This window comes from Syngnathoides biaculeatus, chromosome 17, assembly GCF_019802595.1.
Source record: "Syngnathoides biaculeatus isolate LvHL_M chromosome 17, ASM1980259v1, whole genome shotgun sequence".
Classification (NCBI taxonomy): Eukaryota; Metazoa; Chordata; class Actinopteri; order Syngnathiformes; family Syngnathidae; genus Syngnathoides; species Syngnathoides biaculeatus.
In genome coordinates, this window is record NC_084656.1 from 8,618,443 (window position 1) to 8,645,477 (window position 27,035).

Sequence of the window (27,035 nt, forward strand, 5' to 3'; positions counted from 1 at the left end):
ACATCATTCTGCACGAGTCATTGTGATGGCCCTTAGCCTGTCTTTTACAGATATTGTTTCGCAATTTATTCTTTACTCTTCACTCTTAGTCGATACTTTCCTAAGCCCACACATTTCCAGAGTAATGACTCCCGACAGTTGCCCTCTCCATCTCTTTTTCTGGGCGACTTCCTCTCCTCTCCATTGGCCCTTGGCGCCACATTAACGCTGGTCTTAGCTTAAGTGATATTTAACAAATACTAGTGGGTGAGTACGGATTTGATCGTTTGAGCTGTTGTCTGACCAGCCAGCTGGTGCAAATTAAGACCACATGTTTTTCCTGTGAGGTTCTGTTCCAAGTGGACACCTAGAATGCCAAATTTGATTGGATATTTTTACTTGGTGAAATCCTTTTGTTACAGTCATACACTTCATCATACAATTTGTTACAGGAGGTTACTGAATTACTTTGCAAGGAATGTGAACTCGGTGCAGTCGTTCACGACGTGTTGTTACTGCTGTGATGACAGCAATAAGGTTTTGGGAAGATTTATGGTTGTTGATCTCGGAACAGTCGTTGGATTTCTCTTCCGCATGTGGCCGATTGAGGGAAAAACAAGTTCCAACGCAGCAGTGAGTCACGATGGTTTGTTTAGACATTTTGAAAACTGGTGACACAATTAAAACAGTTGGACATGGCTTTGTGTCAGCAGAAGTGAGGCCTATGTAGTAAAAAAAAAAGTCAATAAAATCTTTGCTCACAGCTGGCTGAGGGTTTCATTCATTTGTTCATCGTTCCATTGGTGGCACGGTGGTGCACATAGATCACTTCCACACAGCTGGCATAAGAGTGATTGACACTCAATGGCCCATTCACCATTGCACAGCGACTGTCTGGCAACAAGTCCAGGGTGTAGTCCAGTTACTACACCTGTAAAGAGGTGGATGCTAGGCTTCAAGACTGGATTCCTGAGCATGTGTGTGTGTCAGTTTATAACGCGTGCAGTTCCAGAATTCTGTCAGATGAAGTCATTTTTGCATAATTCTGAAAACTTTTAAACCCTGAGCAGATATTTTAGTGTGTATCTCATTGGTCTACAACTAGTCTAAGAACAGGGCTGTGGTATATTTGCTTGGGGAACGTAGTCAAGTTCTACATCTATGTTCCTTATGTCAACAACTCTTGCAATTCCCTAGAAGCATTCACATTACATTCCTGTAAGGCTGAAGACGTTTGCCTTCTACATGATTGCTTTTATGTCGCCCCTCAACATGTCACAACCAGCGACATTCCTTGAGCATCATCGGTATGCACTGATGGTGCAACACTGCACTGTGGATGCCATTTTAAATCATCCATATCTAGACTATGAATATTCGGTGTACTGTCATTTCTCAGGTGCTCCTGCTGTGATAGTACAACCGTTTTAATCAAGCAATCAGTTGAAAGGTCTGCTAGCAGGCGGTGCTTCTTAATACCCAGCCTAAAGGAGGGCAAATATCTGTGTTGTCACATTATTTCCATAATGTTTTGTTCCTTTTTTGCCTTGTTAGATTATGGTGATTTCTGGTGTTGTACCACTCATATGCAAACTACTGTGTACATTTGGCTGTCAGTAACTTTTGTGTGTGTGTGTGTGTGTCCGTGTGCATGTGTGTGTGTGTGCATGTGTGTGTGTTTTTGTGTGTGTGTGGGAGTGCGTGTCCGTGTGTGTGTGTGTGTGTGTGTGTGTGTGTGTGGTGTGTGTGTGTGAAGAGCCGGCTTGGCCCTGAGTACCACATCCTACAAAGATACAGTTACTAATGCCTTTGACAGTTACTTTTGCCTCCAGGGGTGGGCTGACTGGTCAGTATTGATATAGTTTGACTGTCATAGAGCTAAAGGCATCTGGTTTTCATTCAACCCATGTATTTTCCCTATTGTCTTATTTTTTATTCTGATGAGTGAAAGACTCATGGCAAAAGCACTAAAGAGAGAATCTGCCTCAAATTTGTCAATAATAGCTACATTACTAAGCAGATGTTTGTCCAGTCTTGCAGACTTTGGCTTTCACAGATGGTAAATTGGTTGAAGTAGCCTTGGAATATTAATAATTGTTTCCATGTGGTTTATTACTCAACCTGTTATAAAGGGACTTCTATAAATGTCTGTGGGGTTCTGTAGCCCTCCCCTCGACATATTCATCAACAAATGTTCATTTTTACTCTCCTACGGGACACATTTTTGGTCTTATTATAATACCTGATCATGGCTCAAATGAGTCTAAGGAATGTTTCCTTGCAGCATGTTTGAAGACTCCGACATCTAACCACAACGCGACTGTATCAAATTAAGCTTCTTAGGTCAACACATTGCATGTGCATAATGGGATTGGTTGTACACATAATTTAGTTTTTTCCCAGGACTTCAGATAATCTCCGGACAGTAGTGTACAGACCAGTTGTTAATAATGAAGTTTTTGTCTGTCTATGATCCATTTCTAAGTGTTTGCAATGGCCATAGTGGTCAGTCTTGAAATGTGCATTTGCAAGCTCTATTTTGTAATACCAAGGGCTGTTTCTTATAGAAAGGGAACCTGTGAGAGACTACTGAGATGACATTCAATATTTTGGTTTGCTTTGTACTGTACAGTAACAATGTACTTGGAAGAGGAAAGATCGAGGGATCATCAGTTTTTGTTTTGTCTCAGATATAAGGTATACATCAAATTCGAAACTAAACCGTGATTTAAACAAATGACATATAACCGCAAAAGACAGTAGTGATCTTAAAACTTAGTCTTGTTGAAAATAATACTTGGAGAAAAGTCCACTGCTGAACATTGATAGGAAACAATGCACAAATGGGGAATGTTTGGGATAGGATGATGGAGTGAACCTTGGTGTGAAACTCGACTCAAGGAACACACTGGGGTTGAACTTCAGGGGTACCATTCTATTTGCAAGAATCAGAATGCATAACACATTCCATAATACAAAGGGGTTTGATTGTGTTGGGGCTTTCTAGTCTCATCGTTCAAATGATTGAATTTAATTTAAGCTGCTTTGCATGGAACCTATGCACTCGCTACACCAGTTATCAAATCTCAAATAAACTCTCCGGTTGCATCACAGTGTTCTGGGACTCTATCCACGAAATTGCATTTGCATTCTCATCGGAATTGTCTGCTGTATCAGCAGTGAGCACATAGACCATGTCAACAAATACAGGGGACAGACATATGGGCAGATAGGTGGTCGGGGCTGTTTTTCCATGGTGGCAAGATCTTACAGTAGCATCCTTAGCAAAAATCTCCAATTACGGGTGTCCCATTTCACCAGCTCAGGGCAGCAGGCAAAACTGGCTGTCCTTGGGTATCTGCCCTGCATTCACCTTTGTGTTTGCTATTCTTCAGTAACTGTGTCCATTTATCACTTTTCTTTCTTCTCAATCTATGATGCTTTCTCTACATTTTCTTTGCATCATCATGCTTGTATGGCAAATATTGACATGCAAGACTAGATGGACCCCTTGACCCTGCTCCCTTGTAAACCAGGCATCAGCAAATTTTGAACTTTGGCAACACTCTAGCGCCTTCCAATGGACAGGTGTAGTTTGACATTATAAAAGCAACTAAAAATCTGCGCCATACACTGGTTTTATGTGAAGCAATAGGGTGATGGACCGACATTGAAACAAATAAAAACATTCATTCATTTATTCATTTTCCAAACCACTTCTCCTCACGAGGTTTCACAGGCTTGCTGGAGCCTATCCCAGCTATCTTCAGCCCAGAGGCGGGGTACATCCTGAACTGGTCATCAGCCAATCGCATGGCACATACAAACAAACAATTCACACTGACATTCATAGCAAAATATACCACAAAAAAAAAAAAAAGAAGTGGAAATGCAACTCACCATTATACTAAATGTGCAGTAGTTGTAACTAGTGAGAGCTTTGTGTTTGTTTCTTTTCAACAAGCATGTCCCATCTTGGGGTAATGGGAGACATGCAAAGTGTGTTACTTAGGTACAGTTCTTGCCGAAATTTCCCTTTGATCAGTGTTATTGCAAGATATACCGCCGCACAGAAAGAGTGTGTGAGATTTTTTTTCACATTTTCTCCATGTGCTGAACCAGTTTTTAAGGCTTCATTAACTCATTTGTGATTCTTTCACCAAAGCAGCTGTCATTTGTTTTTTAGTCCATTTTTTGTTTGCTTGTGGGCTTACTTTTTTCACTTGACCGAGACAAGGTGTTTGACGTCTACAGAGGCACAGACGCCCACACCTTATATTCAAAATAAAACTTATTTCAGACTTGTATAATCAACAAAATATTTCTTGTTCTGCCTCTTTGAGCGACTCAGTTCCAAATAGCTTATAGATCAGCACCGTAGGGCAGGGGATACGTTGACAAGGACTTATTTTTTCTACTACAACTACTCAAAAAAAATTGTAAATATTTTAATCCCTCTTCTTGTCTTTCATAGACCTGTCAGTCCAAGGTGTTTGATCTATCTGATGGGGTTTCGCAATATGCCTGGTTCCCATGTCACGAGGCCCGCAAGACTCTCTGGGGATACCCAAACTACTGGCTCAAGGTAAAACCAGACGGACTTAATGTATCAGTTGACAGTGCTACAACATATTGAGTCAATCAAGAGTTGGACTCAGTGTTGTAAATACAAATACATATGGGAAATATGAAAGACAAATTTGAAAAGAAGCTTAAAATCAGTGTTTTATCAGTGTATCTAACTGTAGCTCATGAACCTACAATTGGAGACTATTTTTATGTTAGCAACACAAGTGATTGAATTGTCAGTTTTGATCAGTGTTACCGTATGTGGGTGCCATAAAGTATGTTGGTCTACCACATTCTAAGCCAGGACACCAAATGGTGCGATATTACATATGTCCTCATTACAACGGCTGTTTTCTTTCAACATAAATTACACAAGCTTAAAGTCTTAGATATACAGTATGTCACACTTTAATGACACCCCATGTTTGTGAAACATTACCTTTTAGGATTCGGCTCAGAAGAGATAGAAAATACTGTACATAATAAAATCCAACCTCTTAACATGCATTTATGTTTCAATATAAGCAAAGTGGATATACCTGGGGAAAAAAACAATTAAAAAAATCTTGAAATCTTGAAAAAATCTGGAAATCTTGTTGCATCTTCCTTTAACCAGGCCCACTTCTCTCATCCAATGGTGGCGGCGGCGGTGATCATACACCTGGCGGCTGACGGAACAGGATACATTGACCAGACTCAGTGTAATATCACCGTTCAGCTTGTGGACACCAAAGAAGGGATCCATAGTCTAGGTAAGAATATATACACATATATATATATATATATATATATATATATATTCCTTTAGTTTTGTCAATGAATAACTCTCAGATGAGGCATTTGTTCATTCAGTGGTACTTCCTGTCGAAAACATGCCTTCTATCAACCTTGAAACTTATTATGAAGGATATATATATTCTTCCAAACAACCCTACAAAAAATTATGTGAAATATTTGCAATATTTTTATTTTTTTGAGAAAAAATGTATCACCATCAAATCTCTTCTAACACATGAAAACTATTGTGTTTTATGATTCTTCAGATTGCGTAATGCCAAACCAAGAAAAATTCTGTTCGATCCAGATTCCACATTTGGTGGTGAATCATATTTTAATGTAAGGTTGACTCGCAAAACTATTCCCACATTGACCAAATATTAAAGGTGCTGTATTTTACCAACAAACTTTTTCTAGTATATGGGGGGTAATATTAGTTCTGTGGTGCTTCAGTAAACATGTGACATGACTTAAAATTGTCACTGCATTCCTGAGTTGTAGACGTTTTCGTCCGCTGAGAGGCCTGAAATCAGTTCATTCGAATTTCTCAAGCTTATCTTACATTTCTAGCAAAAATCCAATTTTTGGGATGTGGGAGGAAACCGGAGTGCCCGGAGAAAACCCACGCAGGCACGGAGAGAACATGCAAACTCCACACAGGCGGGTCCGGGATTGAACCCGTGCCCTCAGAGCTGTGAGGCCAATGCTTCCTAGCTAACCACTGTGCCACCCTGTATAAATATTAGCCATGAAAAAAAAATTAAACCACTCAAAATTCAGCCCAATTTAGCCATATTTTAAATAATTGTTTGCAAAACTCTGGATCTAAAATAAATTATTTGTTGCAGTTCTTTAAACTTGTGTTGACATTGGGTCTAATAGAAATTTCTATATTTGGTCAGCAAAACCTCAAAGCATTTCTTGGTTGTTCATCACAGGCGAGTGGCGACTGAGTTGCCGTACGAACCCTTTGGTGATTCCAGTGAGCCACGACTTGTCAGTGGCCTTCTACCACACCAAGTCCATCCTGGTCATGTTCGCCTCCCGTCTGGTGGCCATCTCCGGCGTCGGCTTGCGCTCATTCCAGTCCTTTGACCCAATCACCATCAGCGGTTGCCAGAGCAATGAGATCTACAACCCTACTGGTCAAAGGTGTGTAAGCAAAATGTGCCAACATATCACAGGAAATACAACAAATTCCATGTTGTTAAACTTTGCTATTATTACACCATTGTTTTTACTGAACAATTGTATTCTGGATAAAATTGGTAAATGTACTAATGTGTTTATACCAAATGATGGCGTGCCATACCACAGGAATAAAACATGCTTCATTTACTTCAAATCAATCTGAGACACAATTCCGCGAATGAGCTACACATTGCATGTATTCACTGTGAAGTTTGTTTATACTTCCCTGACTGACAAATTTCCTCTGACCAGAACTGATTTGTTCAACTACACAAAGTCTCGTAGAGCAGATGTCTTAATTCCCCACAAAATCACATAACTGGAATTGGTATTTGAGAAAATATTGATTAAAAGACTATATGTGAATAAATAGCATTTCTAGAAATACTCGCACAGACATTCTTTGACAGTATTGTATGGGTGCATGTGTTTCTTTTTTTTCCCCCCGTCAAAACAGCCGTACAGTACAATGTAGTTTTTGGATAATAATTATCAGGTTTACTGATATATTACAATTACTGTGAAATTAACTTGACTAATGCAAAACAGAAAAAAAAACTAACTAATAAGTCACGCAGTGTGCCATAACTTGAATATGGACCACACAAAGCTGTGGAGGGATAACTTGTTCACAACTACTTGAATGTCATAATTAGTGTCACTGACATGCCAATATACATTTTAAAATAGATATTGTTATGAAAACTACATATAATATTACTCACTTCAATGTCTAGACGAGAAAAAAAAATAGGCGGATAGTTGTCATTCATGCGCAAAGTTCCAGAAGTCTCACTCGAAATCCCATGGGCAGCCATATTGCCTGCTACGTCGTTTACAGACGTCACACTGGGACAGTCTCCATTGAGAAGAAGCTGTGCCACCTGCTATGGGAGACGAACAACAGAGATTTTCAGATGCCCCTTCTGACATGGAAGCACTTTTCGAAGAATAGAACATCTCACAATAGAGTGAAGTGACCGGGGCCATATTACCCTACAGTTTTTTTTTTTTTTTAAATAGTGAGTGTGCATGGGGGAGGGTTGTGGGGGGTGCATGGTAAGCCAATATGCGATGCCGCCAGCCACTTAAAATAAAAGTTAAACACCACTGACAAGTGTTGATGTCATTCCTTCAGGGTGTTTATGGGACCACCAATGAGATTTTTGCAGTAAAATTTGTCCATTATGAGTTTTGGTACTTTTGTGATTTAAAAGATTTTGGGTGGCTAGTCACTCACCACAACTAGCACGACACCCAACCACACGCACAAAGCAAGTCACACTGTTTACTTGATTGCCACACCACTGTCACACATGCAACTGCTTGCACTCATGATACATACACAAGCTCACACGATTGTGCCAAATGTTGCGAGTAAACAGAAAATTCACACAGGACGCTGGTTCGCTAAGTTGTGTGGCCAGCATTCAAGTTGTTTGTGGCACTTGTCATGTGCCGAAACACCTAAATGGATTCAAGACTTTGGCCTGCAAGGGGCCTCGACACCAGATTCTCGTAATCTTCAGACATTGTTAGGCTTAGCTCAGTGGGCGGCTGTGTCGAGTTGGTGGACATAAACAGAGATGACTTTATTCGCCGTCAATCAAAGTATGTAGCTTATTTAATCCATTCATAAGTGAGGCGCAATGACACTCTTGCAAGCATTGAGAGTGATTTGTGTACAATGTATGATTATCACTTGGCCAGTGTGCCAAATGACAACGTGATTAAATACAGTATGAGCTGGTGATGACCGGGGGTAACTTAGATCTGTCCTCGGACCTCATAAATCCATCACCACTCATAAATGAAACTCGGATTTACCTGTGTGCCGCAGCTGGAACGTGTTGGATTCACAGTTCAGAGGACCTGGGTTCAATCCCAGCCCTTCCTGTGTGGAGTTTGCATGTTCTTCCCACACCTGCATGGGTTTTCTTCCGGCACTCCGGTTTCCTCCCACATCCCAAAAACATGCATTAATTGGATACTCTAAATGTTGTTTGTTTTTATGTGCACTCCTGCGACCCTGGTGAGGATAAGGAGCTCCGATAATGGATGGGTGGATAATAATACATTCAAAATCTTTGCACCGATCAGATTCACCAAATTCTTAGGAGGATAAGGAGCTCCGATAATGGATGGGTGGATAATAATACATTCAAAATCTTTGCACCGATCAGATTCACCAAATTCTTAGTCGCAGTATAAGCAGACCTAAGATTAGACTGACTTTCTGTGGACCAAGATCTCCCCCTCCATGGGCACACCCTTGCACTTGCACGAAAATGAAGATGCATGACTGAAAATAGAGCCCTGACACCAAACCACCACATGCTGCAGGCCAAAGCCAAAGGAAACCCCGCATGTTTGCCTATTTGGCAGAGCGGTCTGTACTAAACTGGGTGGTGTTGGTACGGCGAGCTTTGCTCTGGCACATATCAACAAGTGCATAATTTGCGCCTGGGCGGACATCTCGTGTTCAAATATAGAGCCCAATATCTGCATCGGATGCAAACTAACACACATGCTGATTTTACTAAAAACACATGCAAAAAATGTCAACAAATCAATAAAATATATATTTTTTTGAATTGATATCATAAAGATAGTGAAACCTCTATTGTAAAAGACATTTTTTTTCAGAGTTGCAAATGAACAGTTCGCTCAGATAAGAAACCCAGGAAAAAAGAGTAGTGCCTACTTTACTTAGCTCATGGATGCTTTTGTTCACACAGACGTCTGCGTCACTTTGAATTCTGTTCCTCACCAAAACAGCAAAACTGAGGCAGGTCTCAGATTAATTTAAGTGTGGAGTTGTAAATCTTACTTTGTTTTGTACACCGACAATATTTTTATTCGTTTTTCTGAGTCTGCGTGGGTTCTTGATGTTATTCCATATTTCTCCATAATTGTCATAATTTTTCAATGTGAAACTTAAAATGCAATCCACACTCCACGTGATTATGTTTAATTACAATGTGTAAAAAATAAGTTGACCAATACAAAGAAAACCTCTCTGAATATGAATGTTGTTCTGCAACTACTGCTTCATGAGGTCTGGCCTTTTGGAAAAAAAAGTGTTGAGTAAAAAACCAAAAAGCAAAGCAAAAACAAAACAAAACAAACAAACAAAAAAAAACCACACAAAAGTTTTTTGTTTTGCTTATGCTTGCTGAACAGAGGTCACAAGTATGTGGTTTTGTGCAATTTATGAGGCGTCATTTTGATCTTTTGTTATTGTTGTTTTAAAAGCAATCATGTCCATCCCCCAAACCCGATGCGTCATCCCCGCCAAGTTCTCCAACTTTAGGGCACCTCCAGCTTTGGTGCTGCCTCCCTCATACACATTTCGTGTGACACTCCAAAATCACCACATCGCTAACCCCATCTCCCTACCCCTTGCCCCTCCAACACTCACACATGCACACACACACACACACACACACACACACACACGGGCACATACATATGCTGTGCAGACATATTCTTTGCTACTGAAAATTCATTTGTCATGAATTTAAATTAACAACTCGGAGTGGAGTGGTAGGAAAGACAATATGTCTTTGTATATACAGTTGAAGCCACAAGTTTACATATATTGTGCAAAAACCCACATTTCATTTTTTTTGTCTCATTGTCAGAAGTCAAATCCAACCGCTCCTATTTCAGGTCAGCCAGGATGACCAAAATTGTTTAATTTTGTAAAATGCCACAAAAATGAAAGAGAGAGACAGAGAGAGATAATTTGATATTATTTTCTTTGAGGTCAAAACTATATATACACAAAAATCACTGTCTTTAAACAACATGGGAGAGCCCAGATGATAAGGTCATGGCTTTGGAGGCTCCTTATAGGTTATCTGACAACATGTGAGTTAATTGATGGCACAGCTGTGGACGTATTTAAGGCCACACCTAAAACACTTTTCTCCCTTGTTTGAAAACATGGGAAAATGAAAAGAAATCGACCAAGAAATCACAGAAAAAATCGTGGAGCTCCACAAGCCTGGCTCATCCTTGGGTGCAATTTCCAGATGCTTCTAGGTGCCACATTCCTCTGTTCAAACACTTATATGCAAGTATATACATCATGGGAATGTTCAGCCGTCACACCGATCAGGAATGTTATGGCGTCTGTGACTCAGAGATCAACATGTTTTGGTCTGAAATGTGCAAATCAACCCCAGAACGAATGCCAAATATCTTGTGACTGTATCATTATCCAATGTTACATCTGGAGGACAGGAAGCTTGTAGACCTGAGAGAGATATTAAGGCAACATCTCAAGACAGCCAGGAAACTAAAACTTGGGTGACAATGGGTCTTCCAAATGGACCGAAGCATACTGGCAGAATGGTTAAAAAGTGGCTCGAGGTTAACAAAGTCAATGTGTTGGAGGGGGCATCACAAAGCCCTTTTTTTAATCCCATCAAAAAAATTGCAGGCTGATCTGAAAAGGCGGGTGGGAGCAAGGGAACTGACAAACTTGACTCAGTTACACCAGTTCTGTCAGAAGGAATGAGCCAGGATTCCAACAGAGATCATATTGTTATCGTGCCACGTTGCCTTTCCATATATTTTCATTAAAATAAAAAGGCTTTATTCTAGTACTGAACCATAAATTGTCCTGCTTGTCGGTGACACGATAGAACCATCAGGAATAAGTGCATGCATACAGAACATATGTAGGGAACCTGTAATTCAGTAGAAAGCACTTAAACAAGAAAGATTACAGCTTTAAGAGAGGCTGTAAAACAGAAATGGAGGAAGAGATAAAATTTAAGATTAAATTTCTGCCCTCAGCACACACACATGCGCGCGCACATGGAGACAGACACACTGACACTTTCTGTGTGGACCCCTATATGGTCGTCTCTTAAAAAAAAAGTGCCTAGAGCGTCCAGACATTCCATGGGCATTAAACGCCAACACAGTCCTTGTATCCTGTCACTCCTCATTCACACATGTCACTCCACATTGTGTCTTCACCCCCATCCCCCACTACCCCTCTTCCCTTTCATGCCATATATGGCTATCTTCTGCTGTCTCCACGCGTTTTTATCGATCCGATATGTAAAGCAGACATTGACGGATGGATGGGGTCTCTGACATTTTGCAGTGTCATTTCAGCTATTAAATGTAAGCTGTTTTTAACTTTCCATTTCGCTCGTTCACCTTCTCCCCCTCCACTACCATTTTCACAGTTGTGTACATTATTCGTGCGAAGCCATCGACTGCCAGGAGCCCTTGATCCGCAATGCAGAGCTCAAGTGCAGCAACGCCGGCCGCCACTTCTACAATGGCGACCGCTGCACTATCTCCTGCAACTCAGGATACGTCCTGCAGATCCACCAAGACGATGACATCATCAAGAGCCAGGTGAAGCACGCACCCCAATAACACAGACGCACACACATATTCAGTCTATGCAAAATATGTGAATTGGGATATGCGTGCCAATGTGAATGCACACATGATGCAAACTTCAGCACATAAATATGGCCAGAAGCGAGCTTCTGCTTGCCTCTGCACTTCTTTTGTCACCTGCCAGTAACACGGCCAGTCCCCCGGGAGGGGAGAGGTAGGGGGAAGGGAATGACATCATCCAGGTAGACAAAGTGCAACACTGAGGAGCAAGGGAGATGTCCACCAGGCGCCTCCTCGATGCACACGTGAGAGTGCCTCATACGCGTTTAGTCCCTCGCTGAGAATGCTGCGCCATCACCTCAGAGCGTCACTTTGTGTGGCTGCCGCTCCGCTGAGACCATGACATCATCGCATACTGTCTGCTCCCCCTCCTCTCCTTCCTTGTGTCCCTCCCTCACTTGCTTGCTCCATCTTTACACACATGCTCACAGTGAAGCTTCTGTTCAAGAGCAGAGATTTGCTGGTGCGCCGCCACATAAAAGATGCTTGCATGTTGAAACCGACACACGTACGGGAAAACTGCACTCATTGCCCTGCATGAGCAATACGCACACACACATGTACACAACACACAGATACAGATACAGATTCACATACATGCACTTCACAATTACATAAACACACAGTAATGTTGACACCGAACCATAAAGCTTTTGGATTGGCTCCAATATGCTGTAAAGCCCAATATAAATGCTTTATACTTCAGTATAGCTCACAGTAAAGTGACACAATCTATTGAGAAACAAGATAAGAGAACAAAGTATCCAATGTAGCTTTTATGTGCAGCCACACACATATAATTAGAAAAGTGAACAGACTTTCCCAGACTTTAGTCAGGATTGTGTCCTTTATAGTCGTCCCCAATGTGTCCTCTGCTCAGTGACCCGGTCTGCACTGTACTTGTGCACGAGGCCCCACGTGGGAATAATTACACGAGTGGAGTGTGGAGGCGCAGTTACATCCACATGCACATCCACAAACACAATAGTTCCCCATTGAGTCTGAGCGCGCTGCTAATTGCATTAAGTTTTGATTGACAGTGCACTTTGTGGCTATTCATCAATGCCAATACATTTAGTGCTAAATTATGCTTTTTCAGAGTGGCAGGGACAGGGATGTGGGGGGGGGCAGTGGAGGGGATGGACAGCAGCAAATAGGGATGACATTAAGGTGTGCGTTGTATTGCTGATTCCACAAAGTATTTTAAATATGGTGGAACAGAAGTATAAACCCAATTGAAGCTACTAACATTGTCAGGACCCCCCCCCAAAAAAAAAAAAAAGAAAGTTTGGAGGCATTATTTTATGTACACTGTATACATCAATGAGTCGCTTCACGGCCTTGAGCACATATAAGGCGTTTGTGCAAACTCTGACCTTGTGCCGTTATTAGAAATGTGTGTTTTACGGCGAGTCATCAAACTTCATGGCCATGCTCCACCCAAATGCAATAATGAAAGCATAAACATTTTACAATTTCCCATCCCCCATATGCCTGGTATATATGCTTTAGATTGAGTAGCAATCAGGCAAAATCTCCAGGCGGAGTTTATATTTTAATTGGACAAAATGAGCCGAAAATGGCTGCGTTAAAACAAAATGGTAGACTTCCTTCATATTTTCCAGGCTTGGGTTTATGAGACATTTTGTGGTGCTACTCATCGTAGACATGTCTAGCAAATTTCAAGTTGCTAAGATAAACTGGCTCGGGGGGTTGAAACAAAAACATTGTTTTGTGGCTGCTTGAGCCATTTTTGAGGTCATGGCTATCAAACCTACCAGATGTAAATTTTCACAGGGATGGACCCACCTGCAAAATATAATGTTTAGCAGTGCTGAAATATGTAATTTTAATAAAACATTAATATAATAATGTGGAACAAAGTTCTGACTTTGATACTATACCTGCATACAGTACCTCAAACCAGGACTGAAACGATACCACTGCAAAAATCTAAAGCATCAGTAAAAGCAATGGAATACTGACAAAACGCATTTAGTTTAATTAATTCAAAAGATTATGAGAAAGCTGAATACTTATGTACAGTAATAATGGAATTAGCCAATTCTGAACATTAGACATTTATTCATTAATTGGATCAATGCCTGTATTTATGTTTATGTGTGTGTACAAATGTACGTCTATGTTCAGTATGCTGTATGTATGATATACTGTATACAATCATGACAGTTAAAAAATAGACTACCCTTATTTCTTCAATTTCTTCTTCTACGTGTATTGGCGGCAGGGTGGCGTGACTCATTTGAGATTTGGCTTCACAGTTCTGTAGACTGGGGTTCAAATCCTGGCCCTGCCTGTGTAGAGTTTGCATGCTACAACACTTGAAAAGTGGAACTTTTTGCTGCCCTTGGATGTTAAGGGGTTTTGCTTTTGCATTCAAGTAGTCAATTTTTAGTCTCAAACCACCCCGATTTTTTGGAGTGGTCTCCGATGTAGGTCGTATTCGGGTTGTCGTGCACCAGCGGTGCTTGTACCAATGCTAAGTCATCTCACACTAGCGGTCCTTTGCTGCTTAACACTGACTCTCGTGAGCATTAAATGCCGAGTTTGCCAAACAGCACAGGAGAATCCATGACATATGATGCTAATTTTCATGAGCTGCGGACTTCATGTCCCGCTGCCTCACGTTCAAGCGTGCAAACTTATCAGTCCAAGCTAATTGGCAGTTTGAAACCATTTAATTCTCCCGGCCGCCGCACAGTCCTGCGTAGTCACTGGTTGACTGGCTTTCGGGGAACTGGCCCCTATGACGCCATATGTATTGAGCACTGTAATGTAATTTTATTTACTTATACCTAAAACTACCTGTGCTTTAAAAATAATGGTACCGAGCCATTTTTTATTTGAAAATACTTTGATACAATATTAATATTGGTAGTCGGTGCAGCACTCATGTGTACACTACATAGTCCTCAAAATCGTCATTCATTCAGGCAAAAAAAAAAAAGTCAAACACTCTACAATTGTAAAACATTTACTATCACCGGTTACACAGTAAAAATACATGATCGTTCAATCCTTTATCGTTGAGGACTTGATCAATTGTGTGGAACTGATTATTGATTAATGTTGTCTTGAAGCAAAAATGGACTGAGGGCACTACTTTTCTGGATTATTAGAGGTGCTGTGGAATCAATCTCAACTACTTTGTTGTCAAAAGTGGAACAACATGATGTCAGCTATGGGAAACTGAGCTACTTTTACACTATTGCACAATTCTTCTGGCTTTTACTTTGTGATCCAAACAAGACTGGCATGGAAGCAGGAGTCAACAACATTTAATGAGACTCTGAGCCCTAAAAGTTAATGTAAAAAAAACAAAAGACATTCATCAATCACTCATTTACTCCTCAGTTGATCAAGCAATTTTAGTTAAATGCCGAACCCTAGTAAGAGTCACTCTTGGGTCACTAATATGGTTTGGATCATTTCACTGATGATCCATGTCTCTCTCGATTTCCAAACTTGGCTACATGTGTCCTTTAAGTACGCAGACAGACATTTACGTGCCAAAAAGCATCGGCATAAATTTGCAAAATGATTTTTAAATGAGCCTTGTCCTGTCATTCGGGCGCCTAAATCACTCCGCTCAGCTCACATGTCGCCGATAATAGAGCTGATGCTGCAAAGTAGTTGTGCTGACAGAATGATGTTTATAATTACTCTATAGAATCCAGCGGGGTTGAATGAGGACAGGATGTGGGTTTTCTACAGCCAGGACAGAAACACTTAAGTGTTGAAACACCGGACAAACAAAACAAACGTGAAGGGGATTTAAGACAAATACAGGGAACACCCATTTTTGCATCCTGATGCGAAAAGTGGGATGGGTCGTGAGCCATTGCTCCATTGTAAAGTCAAGGGAAGTTCAACAAAATGGAAGTTGAACAAAATAAAATATCACATTATCCTCATTTGTTCTGAAACCCCGTCCGTTTTCTATCGACAAGAGCCCTGAGTTAAGTTATAGACTGTTCAACTGGCTAGGACCAATATGCTTGGGACTTGTGATCAAAAGGTATAGGTTTTATATATTTGTTGTGTTTTAATGTTTTGCATTTTACAGTTGGGCTGTGAAAAATGTTTTTGTCACTATTCTTAGGCCATACAAATTGCCAATTTGATTGCCTTTCCATACTCTCAACCTCTCCAAGTCTTACAGGTGTGTTTATACATGTTAAAATGTACATTTGGTAGCAGTTGCATGTCCGAACAAAAAAATTGTCTCAATAATGCCTCACAGACCTCTTCAGAAATTCAGCCCTTTTAGACCCAGTCTGATTTAGAACCAAGAAATTTGGTAAGCATGTTGATCACAAGTGGAACCACAACTAAGTCTTACCAACCCATGCCTGAATAGCTACTAAGAGTCTGTCATTTTGGTTTGCAGCAGCTATTTTAAGGTCATGTTGGCTATTTCCACGGGTCTTTCAAAGACCAACTTTTCCAGGAGATTTTGTTCGATCACAAAAAAATGTGAACTATGTATGCAAGACGAATGGGCAATGCTAAATTGCCAACTGTTGAAGTTGTTCTCTTTGCCTGTGGGCACAGATGGCATGTTGGGTGATGATTCAGAATAAAATATGAAACTCCTCTGTGAGCTCAGAGACAGTGTCATGTGACAAAATGAAATGTGGTCGCTTTGTCTACCATGACTGGAATCACGAACATCTTCCAATGAGAATCCATCGGTGGAAAAAAAACCAGGAAGTCTTTTATTTGGTTTTGAAGCACCCATCTAAAGGTCATTTTTACCATTCTAGGAGTCCTTCAAAATAGAATATCAATGGTCCTAGAGATTTTGTTAGATTGCCCCAGAATTTTAAAAACACTAAATTGGCACCCATAGAGGTTTTTGTGTGTGCAGAGCAAAAAATTGGATGATTCATCATCCATTCCATCCATTTTCTTCACCGCTTATCCTCACGAGGGACACAGGGAATGCTGGAGCCTATTCCAACTGTCAACGGGTAGGAGGTGGGGTACACCCTGAACTGGTTGCCAGCGAATTGCAGGGCACATGGAGACAAACAGCCACACTCACAATCACACCTAGGGGCAGTTTAGAGTGCCTAATTAATATGATTCATCATAAAACGCAAAACACGAATGACTCAGCACAGAGAAATTTGGAAGACACGTCAATCATGAGTACAACCACAAGTAACTCAAGAACCCATTCCCCAAAAGACAGAAAGTCTTCCATTTTGAATTTGATTGCTACCAATTTTGAACAACGTATGCTGTCCAATTGTGCTATACCACATTGTGGAGTTTTAACAGGCAGCGTCCTCTCGTTCCATTTTGTCTCATCTCATCTCGTACCTCTGTTACACTACCAAATGTCCAGGAAGACCTAACCTGGAAGAACTTCATTTTAGATCTTCTCTCATTGATGTAAATGTTGTGTGTGTGTGTGTCTGTCTGTTTTGCATCTCTTTCAAGTGATCCAGGAAAACAGTACTGGCACTGCAAGTAACCAATAGCTACAGATTCTCATGAAGGGATTCCCCTTGGCCTCTATTAAGATTGTATTCCAGCAGAACAATTTAAAAGTGCTGTGCAAGCTGAATTACAGCCATACTGTACGTGATCAAATCAATCCGACTGCATTTTAGTGTGACCATAAGACCCTTTTCAGTCTCACTAAGGGAGTGGTGCATGGTTTCCACATGTGACCTGCAAATGTATGTGGACGTGCAAGGGGACCACTATAGTCAAACGCTAGTGGAATGTCCCGGAGGCCATTCCGTCCAATATAGGTTTGACAACTCTTAGGGGCAGCATTGACATTGACATAATTTTAGCAAAAGGGTTCGGTTAAGGGAGTCAGTCATTTGATCTGGGGGAAGACTTCTGATGACGACACTTGCTCCTGATATGAAAAACATGTTCTCATGATTTTGGACCTTCCTGGCTATTATTTTTTTTTTGTCTGAAATATTAAGACAAATTTCCCTGTAACATTTCAGTGCTCTTAACTGTAATACAAGTGTAACCATGAATTAACCATGCTGTATAGTCAGCTTCACATACAGTACAAAAACGAAAGCCACATATTTTCTGAAAACAGTGGCTCTTTGTTTTATTTCAAAATATCTTTTTACAATTAATACAATTTATGAAATTATTGTGTAGGCTTCTTTTGAGGGCTTTGAAATTATTGCACACATGTATATATTTATTGGAAATTTTACACACACACACATACATACACAGACATATATCCATCCATCCATTTTCTTATCCGCTTATCCTTACAAGGGTCGCGGACCGTGCTGGAGCCTATCCCATCTGTCAACGGGCAGGAGGTGACGTACACCCTGAACTGGTTGCCACCCAATCACAGGGCACATCGAGACAAATAGCTGCACTCACAATCACACCTAGGGGCAATTTAGAGCTTCCAATTAACGTTGCATGTTTTTGGGATGTGGGAAGAAACCGGAGTGCCTGGAGAAAACCCACGCAGGCACAGGGAGAACATGCAAACTGCACACAAACGGGTCCGGGATCGAACCCGGACCTCAGAACTGTGAGGCCAACGCTTTCCAGCTTATCCACCATGCCGCCACAGATATATGCTGATATATATATATACATACAGTGTATATATATATATATATATATATATATATATATATATATATATACAGATATATATACATATATATATATATATATATATATATAATATATATATATATATATATATATATATACACAAGTAAAATATCCATGTTTTTACATTGTGTTGCATCTAAACTTTTTTTGTGGAACTTTTTGGAAATAGTGCAAAAGCAAAACAATGTCCTAACTTTAAAACATTTACAGTACAAGCTTTATGACAAAAAATAATTATGGAACAGAAATTAAAATAACAAAGTTATGATAACGTGAAATTTTTGGCATAACGTTTTGTACAAAATCTTGCAAAACTCTTGTTCTGAAGCAAGCTTTACTGCATCATGCTTGACAGTTGAGGAGGTTCTGCCCTCTTCTCATTTTCCTCCTAGATAGATTCCAAATACTTGTACGCTCGTCAAAGCCCTGGCAAAATTGGACCACGCTAATTAAAAAGTGCAACTCTGGAAAACTTCAATACCTCAGCTCTGGTTCATTGCTCTTGTCTCCTTTCCAGGAAGTGACAGGGTTTTTGCAAAGGGCTTCATTTATTTTTTTTTTGTAAAGCCTGGAAGCTAAACCTAAAACCCACTGACAAAATGAACTTCAAATTCAAAAGCACAAGTGGCCTGAATTCCTAAGATCCCAAAAAGCAGATATTAAGTTTTGTCGTTGATCACTGTCAGTGCGCATGTAGTGCGTGATTTATTAAGATTGCAAGGTTTTACTTAAATCCCAAATAGTGGGCGCTAGATGGCGTTTTCACTAACTCGAACAGACAATAGTGCTTGCTATTGGCAACAAGGGTAACTCGGACCTGCAAAACTAAACAGTGAATATGAGGCAAGAGTTACTAGTTAAATATTCACCTGCAAACTACATGAACACAATATTCTTTGTTAATTAACTAAGTAGTTTGTATATAACGTAAATTGTGAGGGGAATTGTAGGAGAGAAGGACCTCGGGACTTTTGTCTGTAATGGCTTTGAGTCAGTCTTGAGATCATTCACAAGCTCTGCAATTGTCTTGCTGAAGAGGCAATATGTTGTGATAATTTCCGTTGACATTTAAAAAATGCTCACTTTTATTTTGGCTGTGTTCTGCTGGCATCACTGCACCTGGTTGGAAACTGCCTTTTGGACACACTTCTTAAAGACGCACTATCATCCAACACAATTTGTCTCTGATATGACGAATCACATGATGGAAGCTAGATTTATTTATTCACTTCCCACAACATGTTAAAATTCCCACTTTTTGCAGACACAATCCAGGTCAGTAGTTCAGCTTCCATCTCTCTTTACATCCACAATCTAGTTTGTGCTTGCCTTCAATGTATTGCCTGATTTTGTCACATCAGGCCCGAAGAGTTTTACAAATTCACCATAACATTTTTGGGTGAAAAATATGCCTTAAAGTTGCCCCATATCTTACATTAAATTCACTCCACTTCACTCATTGCTGCCATTATGAAAGGTTAGACTCTGTCCACCAGGAAACATTTCATTTTTTATAGTTTCTGTTTGTCTTCACAGAACCGCTGTACTGGAAGCCCGAGTACTATCATTTTTTTAAAGTCCCAGAGTGATTCAACTTGAAACTGCTGCCTTTTGTTTGTGTGTGTACTACTCAAAGAATCTTTCCCAAGATAATGACGTTGAAGTGCCAGTTCTTATATGACCGTGCCCTCATGCTGCCAAGAATATCAATAACAATGGTGGATCACCTTGTTGGCTCTTATTTACCTTGGCCATGATCTGGGCTTTTGTTCCACAGCAGATGTTCCTCGTCGTCGTCAATCTACACAAGTGTCACATTTTGTGCACTTTTTGCATTCCTCGCCAATGTTATGAGAATATTTTCAACACACTGGCATGTGTGACTGCTTATTTACTCTTTTCGATCACCTCCATTGGCAACGTTACAGTGCCACTACAGGCCTGGCATGTGTACTACAATGGTTCAGTTTTTCTGAGAGGATGCATGTTTCTTGAAACCATTGTGAGTTTATAAGTACATTAAATAAATAAATAAATAAATAAAAAGAAAGAGCTTTGCTCTGTTCACGTTTGACATGGCCTAAGCATGTTTTCATTCTTTGGATTTTCGAGACCCTTTCTACTGCCTATTCTTTGTTGGGTTTTGATTTTTCAATAAACTCTAACTTGCATCTTTATTCCTTAGTGGAAAACGGTATTTTCATAATGCTTCCAAAAAGCTGCTGGATTTTACAACTGAAAATGGTTACTTTCTGCGGAAATCCTTCAATGGATCTGGTTCCTTCTCTCATTCATTAAGTTACAATGAGCGCTTATATTGTTGCCAGAGTCCAAATCCTTATTGGGTTTTGTCACTCAAAGACTCACTGATGTTACGGCTCTTTCTGCACACAAATCTTTCTTTTTCTCAACAGTGGTTGGCTCGACATCAAGTGAGCCTCGGCCAAAATACCAGCAGGAGTCCTTTTTATTGTACAATACGAGCTTCAAGTCTACACATATCCAAACTTTCAGTGAAAATGTGTTTCCTTTTCTGTTTCAGTGCGTCCAATCATCAAAATAATGAACGGAATAATGACATATGGCTGTTTCCATTAAACCGTTCCAAATGTGGTACTTATATACACCGCCATTAGAACCTATTAACCAAGTACAACTGCAGTATAGGCCACCGCCATACTTTTCACATGTGCTCATGTGTTTGTGTGCCGCTTGAGGAAAAACTTTGGCTCAAATGAAGAAGCCGTCGTTCTGTTGGTTCTTGTGTCTAATAGGCTGCCTGGTTTGAATTAGGCAGAGTGGCCAAAGGTTGTTAAAGTGGCTACTGGAGGAGCGCTAGTCAGCTGTAAAGTTTTTAAAGGAGGGAAACTTCCCACAAATTTACACGCATAGCAGCTCTCACAGCCTTATGTGTGCTATAGCTACCACAGTCATTAACAGCACAATATTGTCATCGGATAGCTTTCCTTTGCGTTTGAAGAACGTTGCAGTCGTACTCTTTGAAAACATATTAGCTCCCAGGAGATAAATGACTGGTTTAACAGCGGCCGCACTCAGATGGGAGGCATGTTACATTGTAAGCGTGTAATCTCACGCGGATTTTATTTGGGGTGAACCTGATACTGTTATGCAGCGTTATGGGTTGTCATACGCTGTGATCCACATGAAAGCTCCAAATTAATGACGATCAAGAAATAAGGGGTTTGTGTTGCAAAAGAAATGTCGGCTAAATTGTGTGACGTTTACATTTGGACATTCTTTAAAGCAATAATAAAGTGGGGAAATTTGTTAAAAACATTGATTTTTCTGTAGTCTGACCAAGCCGAGGGATGTCAAAATGATAAAACTTTCCCAGCTTTGTTGTGAGATTTGTTGGCGTGGCCATAAATTTAAGCATTCCTGTTGTGTAACATGTTGGTAGTTAATAAGAGAGGATGAAAACACTTGAGGTTTGGACATCGGTCTGTATTTTGCTCTCATCCCTGCGAATAGAATACCACAACCCAGAATCATAGCTATTTCTATTAGGAGATCAGAAATTTTTATTTTGAGAAATCCTCAAAGATTGTAGGTGATTGTCCCCTTTCCTCATTGAGAGACATGTCATCCGAAAAGCAGTACTTCATTCTTCTTTTTCATCAACACACATCCTCGGTGTGTGAATCGCATTCATTTCTGCACGTTTTGGCTCCGAAACGCGCCTCGCTGATACACTGTTAATGAGTACGTAAGAGGAGGAATCTTCTCGACAAGCTATTACTGAATGTCATGCTCTCCTCTTTTTCCTTTTTTTTTTTAAAATGATAGTTGAAGTCCAAATAACACTTAACTGGCCCCTTTGTTTTCTGTGGTGTACTCTTCCATTTCACCAAGCTTCGAGGGCCCAATTCCTATGAATCTACTCAGTTAACACAAAAGACTGTTTTTTTTTTTTTTTTTTTTTGTGTGTGTGAGAACTCCAGACTGGCGGGAATTATATTTATGGCTATTTGTCAGCTGTCAATCAATAAATCAAGCGGATAGGCAAAGGATATTAGCTTGCTAGGTCAAGGCTGTGCACTGTACTTGTCATTGCAGCAATTTCCTGGATTTCTCCCCACCAAACAAAAGAATCATAGTCTCCCTGTCAAAAAATAAAATAAAATTGGACAGAGGCACAAAAGTTAAAATATTCTGTGGTATTTCTGTTGCGAAACATCCTGTATGGGTGTGTTTGTGTATGTGTGTCTGTGTGTGCGTGTGTGTGTGTGTGTGTGTATTTCCCAGAAATTGACACACCGCCATCCAGGTCAGCCTGCTTTGTGTTAGGGCTGAGGTGTTGGATGCAGTTGTAGGATATCAGATGTCTGAGTGACACAACTTGCCCTTATAAATGCTCCCATTGTATACTTGAGTTGCCGAGTCGCCGTGTGGCTCACTGACCAACCATGAGCGAAAACCAATAGAGCTTTGTTCTGCGACATGTTGGAAAACCAATCCACTACCGACAAGCAAACGCCGAACCGTTGCGTTTTTGTGTCAAAGAATCAAAAATTGAGCCAAGTAGAGTGCTAAAAGTAGCTCTAACTTTTAAGGACCTTTAGCTTCAGCTACCTCAACAATGTGTCCAGATAGCATTCAAAATTAATAGGGTTCTTGCTTTCCTGCAGGGAAACCATCCCTGCAAAGATCAGTTAAGATGCAACAATAAATGTCTCAGTGACTCAAGACACAATGTCCCTTGAGCTGTTTTAGAGATGTCGTCCACAGGGTGGTGCATGGGTTGTTCAAGTTTAGAACCTTCTTTTTGCCCCATGTTTCAAGGACATTGCATGTTCTCCCGCATTCTTTCACAGGTTGTCCCAAGGTACAATATCAAAAAATGTATTTTGGGTTAAACAACCAAGTTGTTTTGTAATTAGTTCTGGCCTTATGGTGTGGAGTTTGTACATTCCCTGTGTGGGTTCTCTCCAGGAACTCCTTCTTGCTCCGGTAATTGAGACTCTAAAAAAGTGTTCTTTACCTATATGTTTCCTATGATTAACTGACAATCACTCCTGGGTGTATTTCACATCTTGCCCAAAGCCAGTTGGGATCACTTGTGACCGAATAAGGACAAGTGCTGTTGAAGATGGATGGATGGATGGATGGATGGATGGATGGATGATGGATGGATGGATGGATGGATGGATGGATGGATGGATGGATGGATGGATGGATGGATGGATGGATGGATGGATGAATGGATGGGTGATGGACTATGTCATAACTTTCTATAATGCAATGTCACAGATGTGACTTTCATTATAGCCACTAACAAAATCATGATTTTCTTTCATGTGTAACTAACATGATAATATTCTTTACTATTGTGTCAATAATGTGATGGGAAATCCAGTTTGTGGCCGTGTCCTCCCCTGTTTTGTCTGAAACCATGTCTGTGCTGCCTGCTTCCAAATTTTGTCAAGGCTCTCACCAGTTTCAGCCAAATCATATCATACTGCGTATCAAATTGTGTCTGATATAATTCATAATGGGGGGAATCGCACAATTGGGATACGAGAGTCCTGACATCCAACATTTTTAAGGATACAAAAAAAGTTTTAAGGTTACAAATGGGGTTTAAAGATGTCACAATTAATTGACCGTCACATTAATCAGTAACTACTATGATAATTGATTAATCATTTAAGTCATTGTTCGAATTCTCTGATTTGGCCTCCCTGCTTTTTGTAGTGTTCTTTGGTTGTAATCCAAATAATATTTGCAAACATCTGCTTTTACTTTACAAACAATAATCAACATTTTCCCAATTTTCTGACATTTTACAGATCAAACCAGTAAGTGAATCATGATCTGTTTTATGGAAAAATATCATCAGTTTAATATTTATTTGCAGATATACTATGTATGGCCTGTATTTGAAGTACTTTGGTTGAGTCCAGAAGTGTATATCAAACTGGTAGCTCCCTCAAATTAATCGGTACCCAGGAACTAGGTTCTAGTTTTAAAAAATTCGCGAGTACATAACTCACGCTCTTGTGATATTGCTTATTTGGTTTAGTATGTTTTTTTTTTATCGGATTATTCAATTAATCTATGAAATAATCGATAGAATAGTCGATTTTAAACATATTTCTGACAGCCCATGTAACAGTACATCCTCTGATGGCACAACTAGGCCCTTGAGGTTTTTCCATTTCTTTGCTTCAACATTTAGTATTTTAGAGTTTGTTTTCCAAATATTTACTGTAATTATGACTTTGCTACTGCATGAGCATAGGTTAAGTTGCCTCTTGCCATGCCCACTTTAAAAATATCCAGTTTTCCTTTGATTTTGAACAGGATCATCTGTTTAAAGAATGGAAGAGAGATATTGAAGCTAAGGTATTAACTGCATTTCTAGTGCAGTTTTTAAATTCTTACCTTTGCTCCTCTGCAGTCGGACTCGTTGGTGACCATAACCTGCGCAAACGGCAAGTGGAACAAACAAGTGTCATGCGAGCCTGTTGACTGCGGTCTGCCCGACAAATACCACGTTCACCCGGCCCATTTCAACTTTCCTGAAGGAACCACATATGGCAAGAAGAGCACGTTCCAGTGTCGCCAACCCGCCCAGCTTGTAGGTGAGCTGCGCCATGGTGCTTGTGCATGTATAAAGGTTTATTTTCAGGCTGCCCTTAAAATACCTTGTGCAGGGTTTTCTAAAAAAAAAAAAAAAAAAAAAAAAAAGATGCCACAAACTTAAGTGCAATCTATTGCTTCCCTCTTGGGATTGTCAGACAAGCAAACAGATGAGGCCCATGTCTTCTCTTACATTGTTGTCATATTTAAATTTTAATGCGCATTAGGATCCTGGTAAGTAATGCATTTTTTAGCTGCGCATTGGGGGAGGTACACAGAAAGATGACATGACTTTTACAGGCTATTTAACAACTGAACATTTCATAACTGGTCCTTCAATCCACATGTTTTTTTTCTTTTTTTCTGAACTTCATCAGGTACCAACAACACTTTGACCTGCTTGGAGGATGGTCTATGGTCCTTCCCGGAGGCTCTCTGTGAGCTTCGCTGCCCGGCTCCTCCGCCTGTGCCCAATGCCGTGCTGCAAACCAAGCGGTGCAATGAGACTGGCCTCAAAGTGGGAACCCTGTGCAAGTACAAGTGCAGGCCAGGGTACCATGTCACCAACAAACCCAAGAGGTAAACAGGGAAACAGAACTTTTGTCACTAGAAACAGAAGTTGTGGTCAATGAAAACATTATGTGGACATTTTACCAAATGTTCTCGTCAGAATTTGCATTTGAACATCTCTTTTTAGGCGTGCCTTCAAACGTCAGTGTACTGAGGATGGCAGCTGGCTGGACGGGGCATGCGAACCGGTGACCTGCGATCCCCCGCCCGCCATCTTCCACGGCTCCTACCACTGCACTGACGGCTTCCGGTTCGACAGCGTTTGCAGGCTCAACTGCTCTGACCCAGCTGGTAATAGCGCTAATGCCGTCACTGGAGGCTCCGCCCACACGGTGAGGCTGCTTCACGCTCCATGCAAGCAGGTCTGTCCATCTCTTTCCTCTCTTTCTCTTCTTTACTGTGCCTCCTATGTGTGTGTCTACCGTACGTCATTTGCATATCAAAGAAAACATTGTCTTCATCTAGTACTTCTTTTCCACTTTATGAGTGTTATGTACTTTGAAGGTTTTTTTTTTTTGAAAAAAGTAGGACAGAGAATGGATGAACAAAAATAGAGATAAAGAGATGGATGGATGGAGGGATGGATAAATAGATTCATTGATAGAGAGCTAGAGAGAGAGAGAGCGAGAGAGAGAAAGAAAGAAGGAGAGAGAGCGATCATTACATATGACTTATACTTAGATAATTGGAATGCAAATGTCCATGAAACAATGGCTCCCTGCAACCTTGTCATAACAGAATAGCGATATATTAATCCTCTGCTTTATCATGGTTGTTAAGTCACAATCGCACTACATTACCGATTTTTATTCCAGATTTATTTTCATTTTATTTTTTTTATTTTTATTTAATTTATTTCTTGTTCAGATTTATTTATTCCTCTTTTATGCTATATTTTTAAACAATATTTTTGTGTTATCCATCGCTTTTACTCTCTCGCAACATGTGTTTAGGCCTGTCACAATAGCAAATTTTGTAGGTTGATGTATTTTCCCCAAATCTATCATGACCAACAATAAAATTGTTTTTCATGACATTGATATAATAACAGGGCATAAAAGTGGAAGTACATCTTTTTTAAGAACAATTGGGCAAATGGTTCCATAATTGCAAACTAACAGCATTTAGGGAGATGTCCCACTGTGTTTTTGTTCCCAACTGAAGAAAGTGGGTGGGATGGCAGTGTTGATGATGGATTTTGCAACTTCATACAAATTCGTCATACCAGCTCATTGGTTTTAGCGGGATGGTCACATTCATCTGGCTTG

General features: G+C 40.3%; 1 protein-coding gene across 1 annotated transcript in view; it reads left to right on the plus strand.

Moving 5' to 3' along the window:
- pappaa (pregnancy-associated plasma protein A, pappalysin 1a) overlaps positions 1–27,035 on the plus strand; it is a 101,850-nt gene that overhangs the window by 58,468 nt on the left and 16,347 nt on the right. Inside the window, exons 11-17 of the mRNA XM_061801408.1 lie at positions 4,454–4,564; positions 5,165–5,300; positions 6,264–6,477; positions 11,724–11,898; positions 25,016–25,199; positions 25,575–25,776; positions 25,895–26,129. Of these exons, the coding sequence (XP_061657392.1) occupies positions 4,454–4,564; positions 5,165–5,300; positions 6,264–6,477; positions 11,724–11,898; positions 25,016–25,199; positions 25,575–25,776; positions 25,895–26,129 (1,257 nt within the window). The remainder of the gene's footprint in view (positions 1–4,453; positions 4,565–5,164; positions 5,301–6,263; positions 6,478–11,723; positions 11,899–25,015; positions 25,200–25,574; positions 25,777–25,894; positions 26,130–27,035) is intronic.